This window comes from Bos grunniens, chromosome 28 (assembly GCF_055505025.1).
Source record: "Bos grunniens cultivar Pamir isolate PY7600 chromosome 28, Bosgru_T2T1.0, whole genome shotgun sequence".
Taxonomy (NCBI): domain Eukaryota; kingdom Metazoa; phylum Chordata; class Mammalia; order Artiodactyla; family Bovidae; genus Bos; species Bos grunniens.
The window spans coordinates 38,126,706-38,140,691 of record NC_141192.1 but is presented as its reverse complement, the minus strand read 5'-3'; the positions used below and the strand labels follow the sequence as shown (position 1 = coordinate 38,140,691).

At 41.6% G+C, this 13,986-nt stretch overlaps 2 protein-coding genes across 4 annotated transcripts in view; one reads left to right on the top strand and one right to left on the bottom strand.

Annotated features, from left to right (window-relative positions):
- Positions 1-388, bottom strand: part of ARID4B (AT-rich interaction domain 4B) — a 139,096-nt gene extending 138,708 nt beyond the window's left edge. For all 3 annotated transcript variants that reach the window (XM_086382860.1, XM_086382863.1, XM_086382869.1), the window contains exon 1: positions 77-388. The gene's annotated coding sequence lies outside the window, so the exon portion shown is untranslated. The remainder of the gene's footprint in view (positions 1-76) is intronic.
- GGPS1 (geranylgeranyl diphosphate synthase 1) lies at positions 384-12,737 on the top strand. The gene is made up of 4 exons (XM_086382870.1): positions 384-593; positions 5,156-5,248; positions 11,137-11,207; positions 11,668-12,737. Exons 2-4 carry the CDS (start codon positions 5,179-5,181, stop codon positions 12,427-12,429), a joined length of 903 nt encoding a protein of 300 aa, XP_086238996.1. The 5' UTR covers positions 384-593; positions 5,156-5,178; the 3' UTR covers positions 12,430-12,737.
- The last annotated feature ends 1,249 nt before the right edge of the window (positions 12,738-13,986 follow it).

Genomic DNA, 13,986 nt, shown 5'->3' with positions numbered 1-13,986 from the left:
CATCGCTTCCCCCCCACCCCAAGTACCCCCCTTCCCTCCTTTCTCCCCTCCCCTAGACTTTTTTCCCCTCCCCTACCTCTTTCCCGGATGGCTTCTTAGACGACCTCGGATTGGTTAGGCTCCTTTAGAACCCGCCTATACCCTGTTCCTATTGGTCCCCGCGATACAAACAACGACGCCATTTTCCCACCAGTTCTATGGAAACAGAAAGTTACGCCTCAAAGCTCCCCGGGAAATGCAGTCCAGCCTTTCGGGCCAATGCGCGAAGCCTCCCTCCGGAGAACTGCAAGACCCGCAATGCCCCGCTCCTCCGTGAGCCAGGCAGGGGGGTAGAAAGGGGGCGGAGCAACAAAGCAGAGGGGAGGTGGCAACGACGCCTGCGCAGTGTGACCGGGATGGCGCATTTTATTGCACCGAGTAATGCGGGGTCGTCGGCGGCCGAGGAGGGCGGCGAGTTCTGTGGTGAAATAGGGGGAGGTATTCATGTAGGCATCGGAGGGACTCTTACTCTGAACTATAAGCTGGGAAGCTGATACTGGGTACAGCTTACTCCCGGACCCGCGGCGTGAAAGTTGTGATATCATCCTCGAACCGTGAGTGGCTGTGGTGGCGGCTGGGGGGAACCCGGATGGGGAGGTGGGTGGGGGAGGCTGGGAGGCGGAGCTGAGAGGAAAGAAAGAAAGGAGGGTGAGGACCCGGATGCTGAACCGGATTGTGTATGAATTTTCCATCCTCTGGCTGGAGAAGGGGAGGAGCTGTAAGGGACCCAGCGGGGCGGAAGGGGCCCTCTGGGCTGAGAGGAAGCGGGCACCTCACCGACCCTGTGCTAGGGGAGTCGACGTCTGAAGCTCTTCTGCCAAGCCTGTGTTAAAAATCTGACTCGAAGTTATTTAAATTCCCTCCCTGTGTCTCTCCGGCAATTTTCTTCAGACCCATCCATCATCTCCCGGATTTTGGACGGATGCACTCTGCGCTCCGCAGCCGTCCTTATATTTGTATGTCGATTTGGCAATACTGAAACCAGATCCTTCCCTTTAAAGAAAAAAAAAAAAAAAAAAAAAACACTTTGCGTGATATTTTCACTTTTCCATGCCGGAGTGTGCCTTGAGTTTATTCTCTAACGCGTTGGAAGGCACTTGCCGTTGGTTCCGGCGTTCATTTCACATATTTGAGCGCCTACCATGTGAAAAAACTGGTATGACCCCTGCCTTCCTGAATCTGAGCGTAAGACGGACAGGATGGACTCACACCTCAGTGTGAAATTGCAACAGGTGTGATTGCTACTGGAGAGAATGTAATGGTGATAAGAGAATTGGAAATAGGGAGATGAGGGAAGGCTTTCCCGAGCAAGTAAAGATCGAGCTGAGAGCAGAAAGTTTAGCAGGAGTTTAACTTAAGGAAAGAACATTCCAGACAGAAACGGTATCATGTTGGAAAGCCTTATGCCAGCGGGGAGCTTTTTAAAATACGAAGAACTGAGGCTGGAGGGCTGGGGGTTTGACTGTGCGAACCTGACACGCTTTGTTAGGGAGTTTTGTTCTGTTTAAGAGCCATGGGATAATATGTAAGGGTTCCCGATCAGAGGGGAGATAGGACCAGATTTGAATTTAGGAAAGGTCACAGGGTGAAGACTAGAGGACTAGAAGAGAGGGGCAGGTACCAGGGAGTCCAGCCTGGGGGTTATTGTCTCCATGGAGAAGAGAGTTTGATTTTGTGTTAATTACTATTCATAATATATTGTTTGAACAAATTTAAGGCAGTTTCCCAGTTTTGAAAATGAGTAGTTTCAGACTGAACAGAGGCAATCTATGGTGGTTGTTCACTCTAGGCACGACATTGTAATGAACTATACATCAATAAAATATTTTAAAAATTAGTAGAGTTCATGTAACACAGTAATGCCTCTTTATACTCAGGTCTCCTATGTGACAGCTAAAATTTCTAGGTGTGGTAAATTGCAGTCTTTTGGGTAAAGAAAAAGGTCAGAGTAACTTATTTATAATTTATTAATTAATATATTTATAACTTAATTATTACAGCAACTGTAATAATTATTGTCACAGAGTTGTAATGTAGCAACAGTTAAACTACACAAGACAAGAAACAGACTGGTTTTCAGTACCTAGAAAAATTGAGGCTTCTATGTTTCCCCACTGTTGAGAATACTTTCATATAAACGTTTTTTGGGAAAGGAACATTAATGACCTATTTGTTAGGTGAGTATTCTTAAACTTTCTTGAATAATCAAAGGAAAGGATGATTTTTTAAAAAATTCATAACTGATTTTTCAGTTGGAAAAAACATCAAACAAAACCCACAGAATTGAAACAGATTAGCTCTGATATCTATCCAGGAGTGTATAGTTGCTACTAGTCTGCTGCTGCTGCTGCTGCTAAGCCACTTCAGTCGTGTTCAACTCTCTGTGATCCCGCAGACGGCAGCCACCAGGCTCCCCGGTCCCTGGGATTCTCCAGGCAAGAACACTGGAGTGGGTTGCCATTTCCTTCTCCAATGCATGAAAGTGAAAAGTGAAAGTGAAGTTGCTCAGTGGTGTCCGACTCTTAGGGACCCCATGGACTGCAGCCCACCAGGCTCCTTTATCCATGGGATTTTCCAGGCAAAGTACTGGAGTGGGGTGCCATTGCCTTCTCCGTGCTCCTAGTCTAGACAGAGACAAAACAGAATTATTCAGAGTTGTTCTTACAAGTTTTTATTTTTCTTTTGGCCACACCGCATGGCGTGTGGGATTTTAGTTCCCCAACCAGAGATCCAAACTCTGCCCGCTGCGTCGGAAGTGTGGTTTCTTAACCACTGGACCACTAGGGAAGTGCATATCGATTTTCAAATTCTGTGTTCTGGAGGCTGTGAAAAAGATAAACAGAATATTTGTTCTCAACCTAGTTGAGAAGAGTGGCTACTAATTGGTTTAAATAAAATAGTATATATATGGTACATTTTTAAAATTCTTTTAATTCTGTTAAGTAATCTTTTCCCTGAGTGATTATTCTTCCTGCATATCATCTTCTTTTTTAATCTCTTAAGAATAAGGTAATTTTTGTTAGACTTTAAACAGTATAGGTGTTATTAGGTTACTTCCAGGTGACACAGGGGTAAAGAATCAGCCTGCCAATGCAGGAGACAGGGTCAGTCCCTGGGTAGGCAAGATCCCCTGGAGAAAGAAATGGCAAACCACTCCAGTATTCCTGCCTGGAAAATTCTGTGGACAAAGGAGCCTGGCGGGCTACCGTCTGTGGGGTCACAAAGAATCAGACATGACTGAGCACACATCAGGTTACCAAACTGGTATTTAGATTATTTCAAAGTATTTTCTGAACTTTTTTTACCTTGGGACATACTTAATTGTTGTTCAAGGCATATGTAGCAGTTTTCTGTATGGAAATTTTCTCTTTGGATTCATATCGCTAAAAGGATTTCCTTTGGGAAGTGCAGATTTTTATGATCCTTTCACCTAGATATTCAAGAGTAGACTGTAGAAAACACACCTTTCAATCCTTTAGCATGATCCTTGGGACCAAATCATTGTCTCAAAAAACGAAAGTAGACAGAGGTGAGAAACCTTCTAAAATGTCCAGATTAGGAATGAAGACTTCCCCGCAACCACCCCCCCAAACAAAAGAAACAGAAAAAAACAAAAACAGAAATGAAAATTCCTTAATAAGAGGACAAAAGTAGCAATAGATATTTACAAAGAGATAGTGGAAATTCAACAGTAAAGGAGGATTCTAGTAAAATTGTGAGTGCAATTTTAGGAAATATTGAAGTAAATGTAAAATTCAAAATAATAAGTCACCTCAGGGGAATATTTTCAATAATATAATTGCACTGAAGGGACTTCCCTGGTGGTACGTGGATAAGAATCTGCCCACCAGTGCAGGGTACACTGGTTCGACCCCTGGTCCAAGAAGATCACACATGCCAAAGGGCAACTAAAACCATGTGCCACAACTAAACCCACGTGCCCTGGAGCCTGTGCTCCACAACAGAAGCCACCACAGTGCGAAGCCCATGTACCACAAGGAAGAGTATGCCCCACTTGCCACAACTAGAGAAAGTCCACGTGCAACAATGAAGACCCAAAGCAGCCAAAAATTAGTAAATTAACTAATTTTTAAAAAACTTCTTTTATAATTGCACTCGTTAGTGCGTGTCTTAATCAGAGTGTCTGAAATGGATTGTGAAGAAAATGCATCAAAGAATTTTCTCCTTGTATTCTCCTTATGTTTTAAATATACATTTGACCCTTGAAGAATGTGAGTTTGAACTGCTCAGGTTCCACCTATATTCATATTTTTTTTTATAATATATACTACAGTATTACATGATTTGTGGTTAGACTTAAATCTGTGCCTGCAGAACCAGGGATACTGAGGTTCAACTGTGAACTATTGATAGTACTCAAGATTTTCAACTGCAGAGGGGAGGGTGTTGGTGCCCCGAACCCCAGTGTTGTTTAACGGTCACATGTATAAAACATACTCATTTTAATGCTCTTAGGAAAAAAAGTATGTTTTCTAATTTATATGATTAATCAAATACAGAAGTATCTAATTCTGTGGATTTGTTTTTAAGATTTCATAAGTGTAGAATTTGCACTTTTTTTTTTTTTTTTCCTGTCTCAGATTTATTTGTACAAATAGCACAGGAGGACACCAGCCCCACGCAGACAGAGGGCTCCTTACTTGTTTTACGCAGGGCATGTCATTCATTCACACAAGCACACGGTTGAGTTAGTAAAGCACAGCAGAAAACGTGTTCGCTAAGAGAACAAAGAACTAAAGCTCCAAGCATCCTTACCTTGTCCTGAAGGATCCCGGACGAGCCCCCAAGATGAAAGGTTGTTGTTGAATCACGCGAATACACCGGGATTCTTGGCCCCCGGAGGAGAAGAATTCAATCCGGGGCCAGAGACGAGGCTTGATCGCTCAGAGCTTTTGTGTAGTAAAGTTTTATTAAAGTATAAAGGAGATAGAGAAAGCTTCTGACATAGGCATCAGAAGGGGGCAGAAAGAGTACCCCTAGAATTTGCACTTAAAACCAAACTGAAAGTTTACTTTTACTAAAACATCTTGAAATACAAACTCCTTTCCACTTTGATACTCAATTGCATCATCTTTATGTTTCTCCTTTTTTACAGATCAGCTTTGAAATTTAAAAACAATGGAGAAGACTCAAGAAACCGTCCAAAGAATTCTTCTAGAACCTTACAAGTACTTACTTCAGTTACCAGGTAATAGTTTAGTCATAATACATATAGGGTCATTTATATAGAGAAGTAGTCATTTAAAGATTAGCTTACAGAATAGGTTAGAATTGCCAGCTCTTGAGACTTTCTATAAGGAGATACATATAGTGAAAGTGAAGTCACTCAGTCGTGCCTGACTCTTTGCGACCCCATGGATAGTAGCCTGCACCAAGCTCCTCCGTCCATGGGATTTTCAAGGCAAGAGTACTGGAGTGGGTTGCTATTTCCTTCTCTAGGGAATCTTCAGATACATATAAGGAAAATAATTATAAACTTTTACAATCTTTTTTTCTTAAAAGGGACGTTTTTAAGGCACCTCTTTAAAAATACCCAATTTTATAACATAAATAAAAATAAAAATACTTAAAACATTTGAGTATCTCATTAGAAATTTTATCCTTTATGGATGCGACACATTTTTATTCCCTACTGTTTGGATATTAGGGGGTTTTATGCCAATTTGTATGACAGCAAAAAGCTGCTGCTGCTAAGTCGCTTCAGTCATGTTTGACTCTGTGCGACCCCGTAGACGGCAGCCCATCAGGCTCCCCCATCCCTGGGATTCTCCAGGCAAGAACACTGGAGTGGGTTGCCATTTCCTTCTCCAGTGCATGAAAGTGAAAAGTGAAAGTGAAGTCCCTCAGTCGTGTCCGACTCTTAGCAACCCCATGGACTGCAGCCTACCAGGCTCCTCCATCCATGGGATTTTCCAGGCAAGAACACTGGAGTGGGGTGCCATTGCCTTCTCCACAACAAAAAGCTACACTTAACTTTTTATTTGTTTGGCTGTGGTGGGTCCTCGTTGCAGCATGTCGGCTTTCTCTAGTTGCAGCGAGCAGGGGCTACTCTTCAGCGAGGTGCAGGCTTCTCACCGCAGTGGCTGCTCGTTGCGGAGCATGGACTCTAGATGCACAAACTCAGTAGTTGTGGCCCATGAGTTTAGTTGCTCCACTGCATGTGGAATCTTTCCCGACCAAGGATCGAACCAGTATTCCCTGCATTGCAAGAAGGATCCTTGGCCACAGACCACCAGGGAAACCCCAGACAGCATTTTTTAACACTACTACTTCCTGTAAGAGACGAATAGCAATACATTCAAAGCACATTACTTGGAAGCATAATCTAAATTATTCCTCTACAAAGATGAGTCACTTGAACATGGCTTTATCATATGTATGTGCTTGTTTTATTTTGCTAATTTTTTTTCCTTAGCTTTTCTGAGATGTGATAGTAGCAAGTAAAAAGTCATGCATTTGATAGATGTGGCTTCTCATAATAAAAATTCAAACCAGTTACTCAGGTGAAAAGTTGGGAATCCCCTGGCAATCCAGTCATTAGGACTCTGCACTTTGACTGCCAAGGACCTGGATTTAATCCCTGACATCCCACAAGCTGTGCAGTGTGGCCCCAAAAGAAAATAAAGTGATAAGTTGACAACCATAGGAAGACCTATTTAGCTCATAGTGTGTCTCAGCTATAGTGTAGTGATGATCTCAACTCAGTCACAATTAAAACTTTTTATTTCGGTTCCAAAGTGCACATGTGGGCTTCCCTGGTGGCTCTGTGGTAGAGAATCCACTCACCAGTGCAGGAGATGTGGGTTCGATCCCTGATCTGGGAAGAAAACTGAGTGCCGCAGAGCAACTAAGCCCACATACTGGAACTATTGAGCCTGTGCTCCAGAGCACAGTAACTGCAGCTCCGGAAGCCCTCATGCCCTAGAGCCCATGCTCAGCAACAGGAGGGGTCAACACAATGAGAGGCCTGCACACCACAACTGGAGAGTAGCCCCCGCACACCACAACTGGAGAGTAGCCCCCACTCACCACAACTGGAGGAAAGCTCACGCAGCAACAAAGACCCAGCACAGCCAAAAGGAAATAAACACTTTAAAATGAACAAAGTGCACACTTTTCTTGATGAGCATACCTCAGTGGAAATTAGGGCATTTCTATTCTTTATGAGCCGGGGGAGGGTAAGTGTGGTTGTCCAAAGCCAGAAGAGTGGTAGCTCTACCTCCACCTTGGAAACCATCATGCTTTCTACTCTAGCAGACCATAATCTGAGAAGGCAATGGCACCCCACTCCAGTCCTCTTGCCTGGAAAATCCCATGGCGGAGGAGCCTGGTAGGCTGCAGTCCACGGGGTTGCTAAGGGTCAGACATGACTGAGCAACTTCACTTTCACTTTTCACTTTAATGCATCGGAGAAGGAAATGGCAACCCACTCCAGTGTTCTTGCCTGGAGAATCCCAGGGACGGGGGAGCCTGGTGGCTGCCATCTATGGGATCACACAGAGTCGGACACGACTGAAGTGACTTAGCAGCAGTAGCAGCTAAGTCAACATAGCAGACTATAATGGAGACACACTTACTAATGTCAATGCTTCAAAAGCATGGAGGAGAAACAAGTGGAGAATACAAGGGAACATTGCCAACTGTTACAGAAAAAGCCAAGGGACAGCTTTTGGGTGACATTTATTCAGCTGCCAGTAGCTTCACTTATTTTAGGATCTCGAATTGAGACAGGTCACACTGTTTCTCCTGAACTCTCCCCGCCTGTTGCTGGGCTTACTTTGTTACGAGCTGGCAAACACTGGTTGGAACTGGGCTACTGTAAAATGTGCCAGTTATCAGTTATAAGAGTCTTAACTAGCATCTCCCAGTGTCTCCCATTCCACCACTATACAAAGCAAGAACTGCCTGTATTTACATGTTACTAATAATGCTTACGTACCTAGTGAACTACTCCAGTAGCTTTGTTGTAATTCTCATTATTCGGAAGTAATGCTTTAGGCCTTTGGATAACATATTTAAGACTCGTTAGGTATCCCATCTTTTTTTTTTAATCAACTATACTCTTGCATTCATGGTAGACTATAATCTCAAAAGATTTTCCTAAAGAAGCAGGAAACTGTTATGCATTTTTTTCACAGAGACCTTCAGAGTTACCAAAGTGTCTTAAAGGTGGGTGAGACCACTTATTGTAAAGTTACTCTTACAATAAAAGGTTATAATAATAATTTTTGACATTAGGGTGTTCTGAAATTCAGTTCAGTTCAGTCACTCAGTCGTCTCCGACTCTTTGCGACCCCATGAATCACAGCACGCCAGGCCTCCCTGTCCATCACCAACTCCCAGAGTTCACTCAGACTCGTGTCCATCGAGTCAGTGATGCCATCCAGCCATCTCATCCTCTGTCGTCCCCTTCTCCTCCTGCCCCCAATCCCTCCCAGCATCAGAGTCTTTTCCAATGAGTCAACTCTTCGCATGAGGTGGCCAAAGTACTGGAGTTTCAGCTTTAGCATCATTCCTTCCAAAGAAATCCCAGGACTGATCTCCTTCAGAATGGACTGATTGGATCTCCTTGCAGTCCAAGGGACTCTCAAGAGTCTTCTCCAACACCACACTTCAAAAGCATCAATTCTTCGGCGCTCAGCCTTCTTCACAGTCCAACTCTCACATCCATACATGACCACAGGAAAAACCATAGCCTTGACTAGGTGAACCTTTGTTGGCAAAGTAATGTCTCTGCTTTTGAATATGCTATCTAGGTTGGTCATAACTTTTCTTCCAAGGAGTAAGCGTCTTTTAATTTCATGGCTGCAGTCACCATCTGCAGTGGTTTTGGAGCCCAGAAAAATAAAGTCTGACACTGTTTCCACTGTTTCCCCATCTATTTCCCATGAAGTGATGGGACCAGATGCCATGATCTTTGTTTTCTGAATGTTGAGCTTTAAGCCAACTTTTTCACTCTCTTTCACCTTCATCAAGAGGCTTTTTAGTTCCTCTTCACTTTCTGCCATAAGGATGGTGTCGTCTGCATATCTGAGGTTATTATATCTCCCAGCAATCTTGATTCCAGTTTGTGCTTCTTCCAGCCCAGCATTTCTCATGATGTACTCTGCATATAAATTAAATAAGCAGGATGACAATATACAGCCTTGACGTACTCCTTTTCCTATTTGGAACTAGTGAAGTATTAATAGAATGACTTGTATTTATGTTTGTTTATTTACCTATGCAGAAGGGTAGGTCCCCAGGCCTTTGCGGTTGAAAGCCGAGGAAGAAGTAAGCGTGCAGAAAGGGAGTCAGTAATCTTAAGGTCTTAAAGAGGAAACAGTTATTATTGTAATATTAAAACCTGAAAACAAAACCTGAGTATGTGTAAATTAAGCCATTCATTTGACTATTTTCCAAATACATTCTGAAATGACAGTGGAAATGTGACTGTACATTGCTTCTGTTTTCTTCATCTTCTAATGAAAATGAAGCTTGGTTTTTTAAAGTGATGAAGTTACTTTGCACAATTGTGCATTCTCATTGTAGCCCAGATTGACCTTTGTCAAACTGGAAAATACATCAGATGTTAAGGGTATAATTGCTACTCAGACCTTGTTCACCTTAAGGGTTAATAGAGGACACTACTTCCAGAACCCTAAGAGAGCCTTCCCTTTTAGACTTTTCACAGAAAGTGAAACTTTTTCCATTTGGGTATGTGATGAGGGTGTATGTATTCACTTGTTTGGATGATTGGTGCAGAGAAAAACAGATAGGACTCAGAAAATACTGTTTTTGTTTACTGAAACTTTTTATGTAACTATTTCTCTGAAGCCTAATCTGCAATTAGTATGTTGCTATGCATTCACTTTAGCAGGAATCTCATAGAACATTTTTATTAAATGAACTGATTGTGGTTTTTAGCTACCATTTCTTTATATCTGGGCTAAAACAGCTTCTAGAGGTGACTATTAACCAAATATCTCTCTTGAGCTTTCTGTATAAGAAAAAGATAATATTGAAAAACTAATAGCCCCAGTCAAAATAAATTAACTTTTGACTAAATTCAGGATGTTAAAAAGGAATACTTCATGGGATGGTAATCTTACTTTTTGCTTGAAAAGAAACAAAGCTGTCCAGTCTCTAAAATCTTAAAGGTAAATAATTTTAAGAGGTCATTTTATAAGGTAATTCAGTAGCAAAGTACCTTTACTTAGAAATACCTATAGTTATGTATGGGATGGATAAACAACAAGGTCCTGCTATATAGCTCAGGGAACTATATTCAGTATCCTATGATAAATCATAATGTAAAAGAATATTAAAAAAGAGAATGTATATATATGTATAACTGAATCACTTTACACTATAGTAGAAAGGTAACACATTATAAATCCACTATATTTCAATTAAATAAAATAAATACCTGTAGTCTCTGAAATAGGCTGTCACTAACTAGACTGTCTCCCTTTTCATAAAAGGAATGATCATAAAAGCCATTCCATTCCAAAATTGTTGATATAAGTTAAGATGAAAGGAGTGGGTGCACTGATGGGCCACTGCTGCTGCTGCTAAGTCGCTTCAGTCATGTCTGACTCTGTGTGACCCCATAGACGGCAGCCCACCAGGCTCCCCCATCCCTGGGATTCTCCAGGCAAGAGCACTGGAGTGGGTTGCCATTTCCTTCTCCAGTGCATGAAAGTGAAAAGTAAAAGTGAAGTTGCTCAGTCATGTCCGACTCTTAGCAACCCCATGGACCGCAGCCCACCAGGCTCCTCCGTCCATGGGATTTTCCAGGCAAGAGTACTGGAATGGGTTGCCATTGCCTTCTCCAGATGGGCCACTGGAGTACTATAAATCTGTTTCACCTGCCTAAATTTTAAAAGGTTATGTGTCTTTAAGATACGAGTTTTGGCAGTAGGGACCCAGCAGTAGGAGATAAGCTCTATAGTAGGTAATGAATTGGTGGGGCTGAATTTATCAGGTCTTACTAGTTTTAGAAGAAGTTTCTTTATTTTTATTTTATTTTATTCTGAATGTGTTCCTTATAATTAAAATATTAATTTATTGCCAAATTGTATTCTTTAAATGCAGGTAAACAAGTGAGAACCAAACTTTCACAGGCGTTTAATCATTGGCTAAAAGTTCCAGAAGACAAGCTACAGGTATTTAGGCAATTATAACTTCATTATTTTTTTTTTTAGTATGTACGTATTTGTTTATGGCTGCGTCAGGCCTTAGTTGTGGCACACAGCATCTTTGTTGCAGTATGTGGTCTCTCTGTTGTGGCACGGTCTTAGTTGCCCCGCATCCTGTGGGATCCTAGTTCCTGACTAGGGACTGAACACACATATCCTGAATTGAAATATTCTTAACCACTGGACCACCAGGGAAGTTCTCTAACTTCATTCTTAAGCCCAAGAAATTAATAGATACTGTGTAAAAATATTCCTAGCTCTTAACTCAGTTTAGTGATCATATGCTATTTCTATTGAGGTCTCTAGATAATAATTAATTATAAAAACTAAGACACCTGACACTGATAATCTGTTATATAATAAGTATTGGTAAGCTCTTTTGAATAATTCAAATAAAATGAAATTTTTCAATTGTATTTTTTACTAGATTATCATTGAAGTGACAGAAATGTTGCATAATGCCAGTTTACTCATCGATGATATTGAAGACAACTCAAAACTCCGACGTGGCTTTCCAGTGGCACACAGTATCTATGGAATTCCATCTGTCATCAATTCTGCTAATTATGTATATTTTCTTGGCCTAGAGAAAGTCTTAACCCTCAATCACCCGGATGCAGTAAAGCTCTTTACCCGCCAGCTTTTAGAACTCCATCAGGGACAAGGCCTAGATATCTACTGGAGGGATAATTACACTTGTCCCACCGAAGAAGAGTATAAAGCAATGGTGCTGCAAAAGACAGGTGGACTATTTGGATTAGCAGTAGGTCTCATGCAGTTGTTCTCTGATTACAAAGAAGATTTAAAACCACTACTTGATACACTTGGGCTCTTTTTCCAAATTAGGGATGATTACGCTAATCTACACTCCAAAGAATACAGTGAAAACAAAAGCTTTTGTGAAGATCTAACAGAGGGAAAGTTCTCATTCCCTACTATTCATGCTATCTGGTCAAGACCGGAAAGCACCCAGGTGCAGAATATCTTACGCCAGAGAACCGAAAACATAGATATTAAAAAATACTGTGTACATTACCTTGAGAATGTAGGTTCCTTCGAATATACTCGGAATACTCTTAAAGAGCTTGAATCTAAAGCCTATAAACAAATTGATGCTCGTGGTGGAAACCCTGAGCTAGTAGCTCTAATAAAACACTTAAGTAAAATGTTCAAAGAAGAGAATGAATAATGTTAAGCCATTCTCGACTAGGCCTGATACTTGGTTGACTTTTTTTTGTCTTTTGGCCTATTACCTTAAAAATTGGACCAAGCTGTTAGTCTCCAAAAATTGGGTGATAATGATGATGTGAGTTGTTTCCATTTAGAATCCCTGTGTACAGATAATCATCATAGTACAAAGTTGTAGGAATCAAAAGGAGCCACATTTAAATAAGTCTAATTTGAATGTCAGAATGTGCTATGTTGGGACCTTGTGGCCATCTCTGCCTCACATGTTCTGTGGATTCTGTCAATAAAGAAGACTTCAGCTTCCAGGAACTTTTATCCACATACTTCCTAACTGTACTACATGGGCAGTTCACAATTCATCTACCCCATTTCTGAGCCATCAACTTGGGACCAGTTTCTATAGCTCACTGGCCCAAAGATCACAGGAACTCTTCTTTCTTCCTAAATGTTGTTGCTTAGAATAATTCATTCTCCTCCCTGGAAATTCCCTTACTTCCATGAAGAAGCTGACCAAGAAAGTAAGCATTCTGGCACTTTGTTTCAACTCGTTTTTTCCTTCCTCCCCAACCAGCAAATTCCGCTGTTTTAACCAAGGAGTCTTCACTGAATGAAGTTTACACACTAGCCCAGATAACTTTTTCCTCCTGTGTAACTTGCTACCCACACACATGCTCAGTGCTCTGTTGTGTCTTAACTCTTTGCAACTCTGTGGGTTGTAGCCTGCCAGACTTCTCTGCCCATGGAATTTTCCAGGCAAGAATACTGGAGTGGCTTGCCATTTCCTGTTCAAGGGATCTCCCTGACCCAGGGATCAAACCTGAGTCTCCTGCATTTCCTGTTTTGCAAGCAGATTCCCACTGAGCCAGCAGGGAAGCCCTAATGTAACTTCCACCTCAAAATTAGTGTCTGGTTATAGCGGTATCTTTCCATTTAGGAAAAAAGAAAAGGTATATGCAAAATATTTTAGGAAGGAGTCTTTAAACCTTTCTTAGTAGTAAAAACCATAAAAGAGTTACTGGCTCACCTCAAGTCAAAAGCTGGGGCAACTGACCTTTTCCTTCCCACGCACATCACTAGCCGCCGGCCCCCCACCCAAAGGCAATCAGTTGCTTGAATGGAAAAAGGAAGTAGGCATCTTTAATCTCTGATTAAAGAAAAGAAAAGAGTTAACCTGAGAGCCAAAGTGTCTAGACTCGGGCACAGTTAGCTTTATAGTGCCTTAACCGTGACTATCCCTTTGTTTCATTTTAAACCCTAAGCTCCTGGAGCAATCTTGTGGCCCAAGAGCTATGAAGAAAAAGAGACACTATTTTCTGTAGTAAGAGGTGTCACTGACATCCCAAAGTTTGTATTTCTCAGTAACATTACATTTTGCTTGATTTGTTGTGCAATATGTTATCAGATTACCATATACTTGTGTAAGGATTCCCACCAAAGCACTTAACCTAAGTCTTTTTTGAAAAAGTTGGGTATTGCCTTATCTAACTGAAAATTTGAATCTTCCATTTTAATTGATCCAGGGAAGCCTCTTCTGAAAATCAGATATTTGTGCTACCCT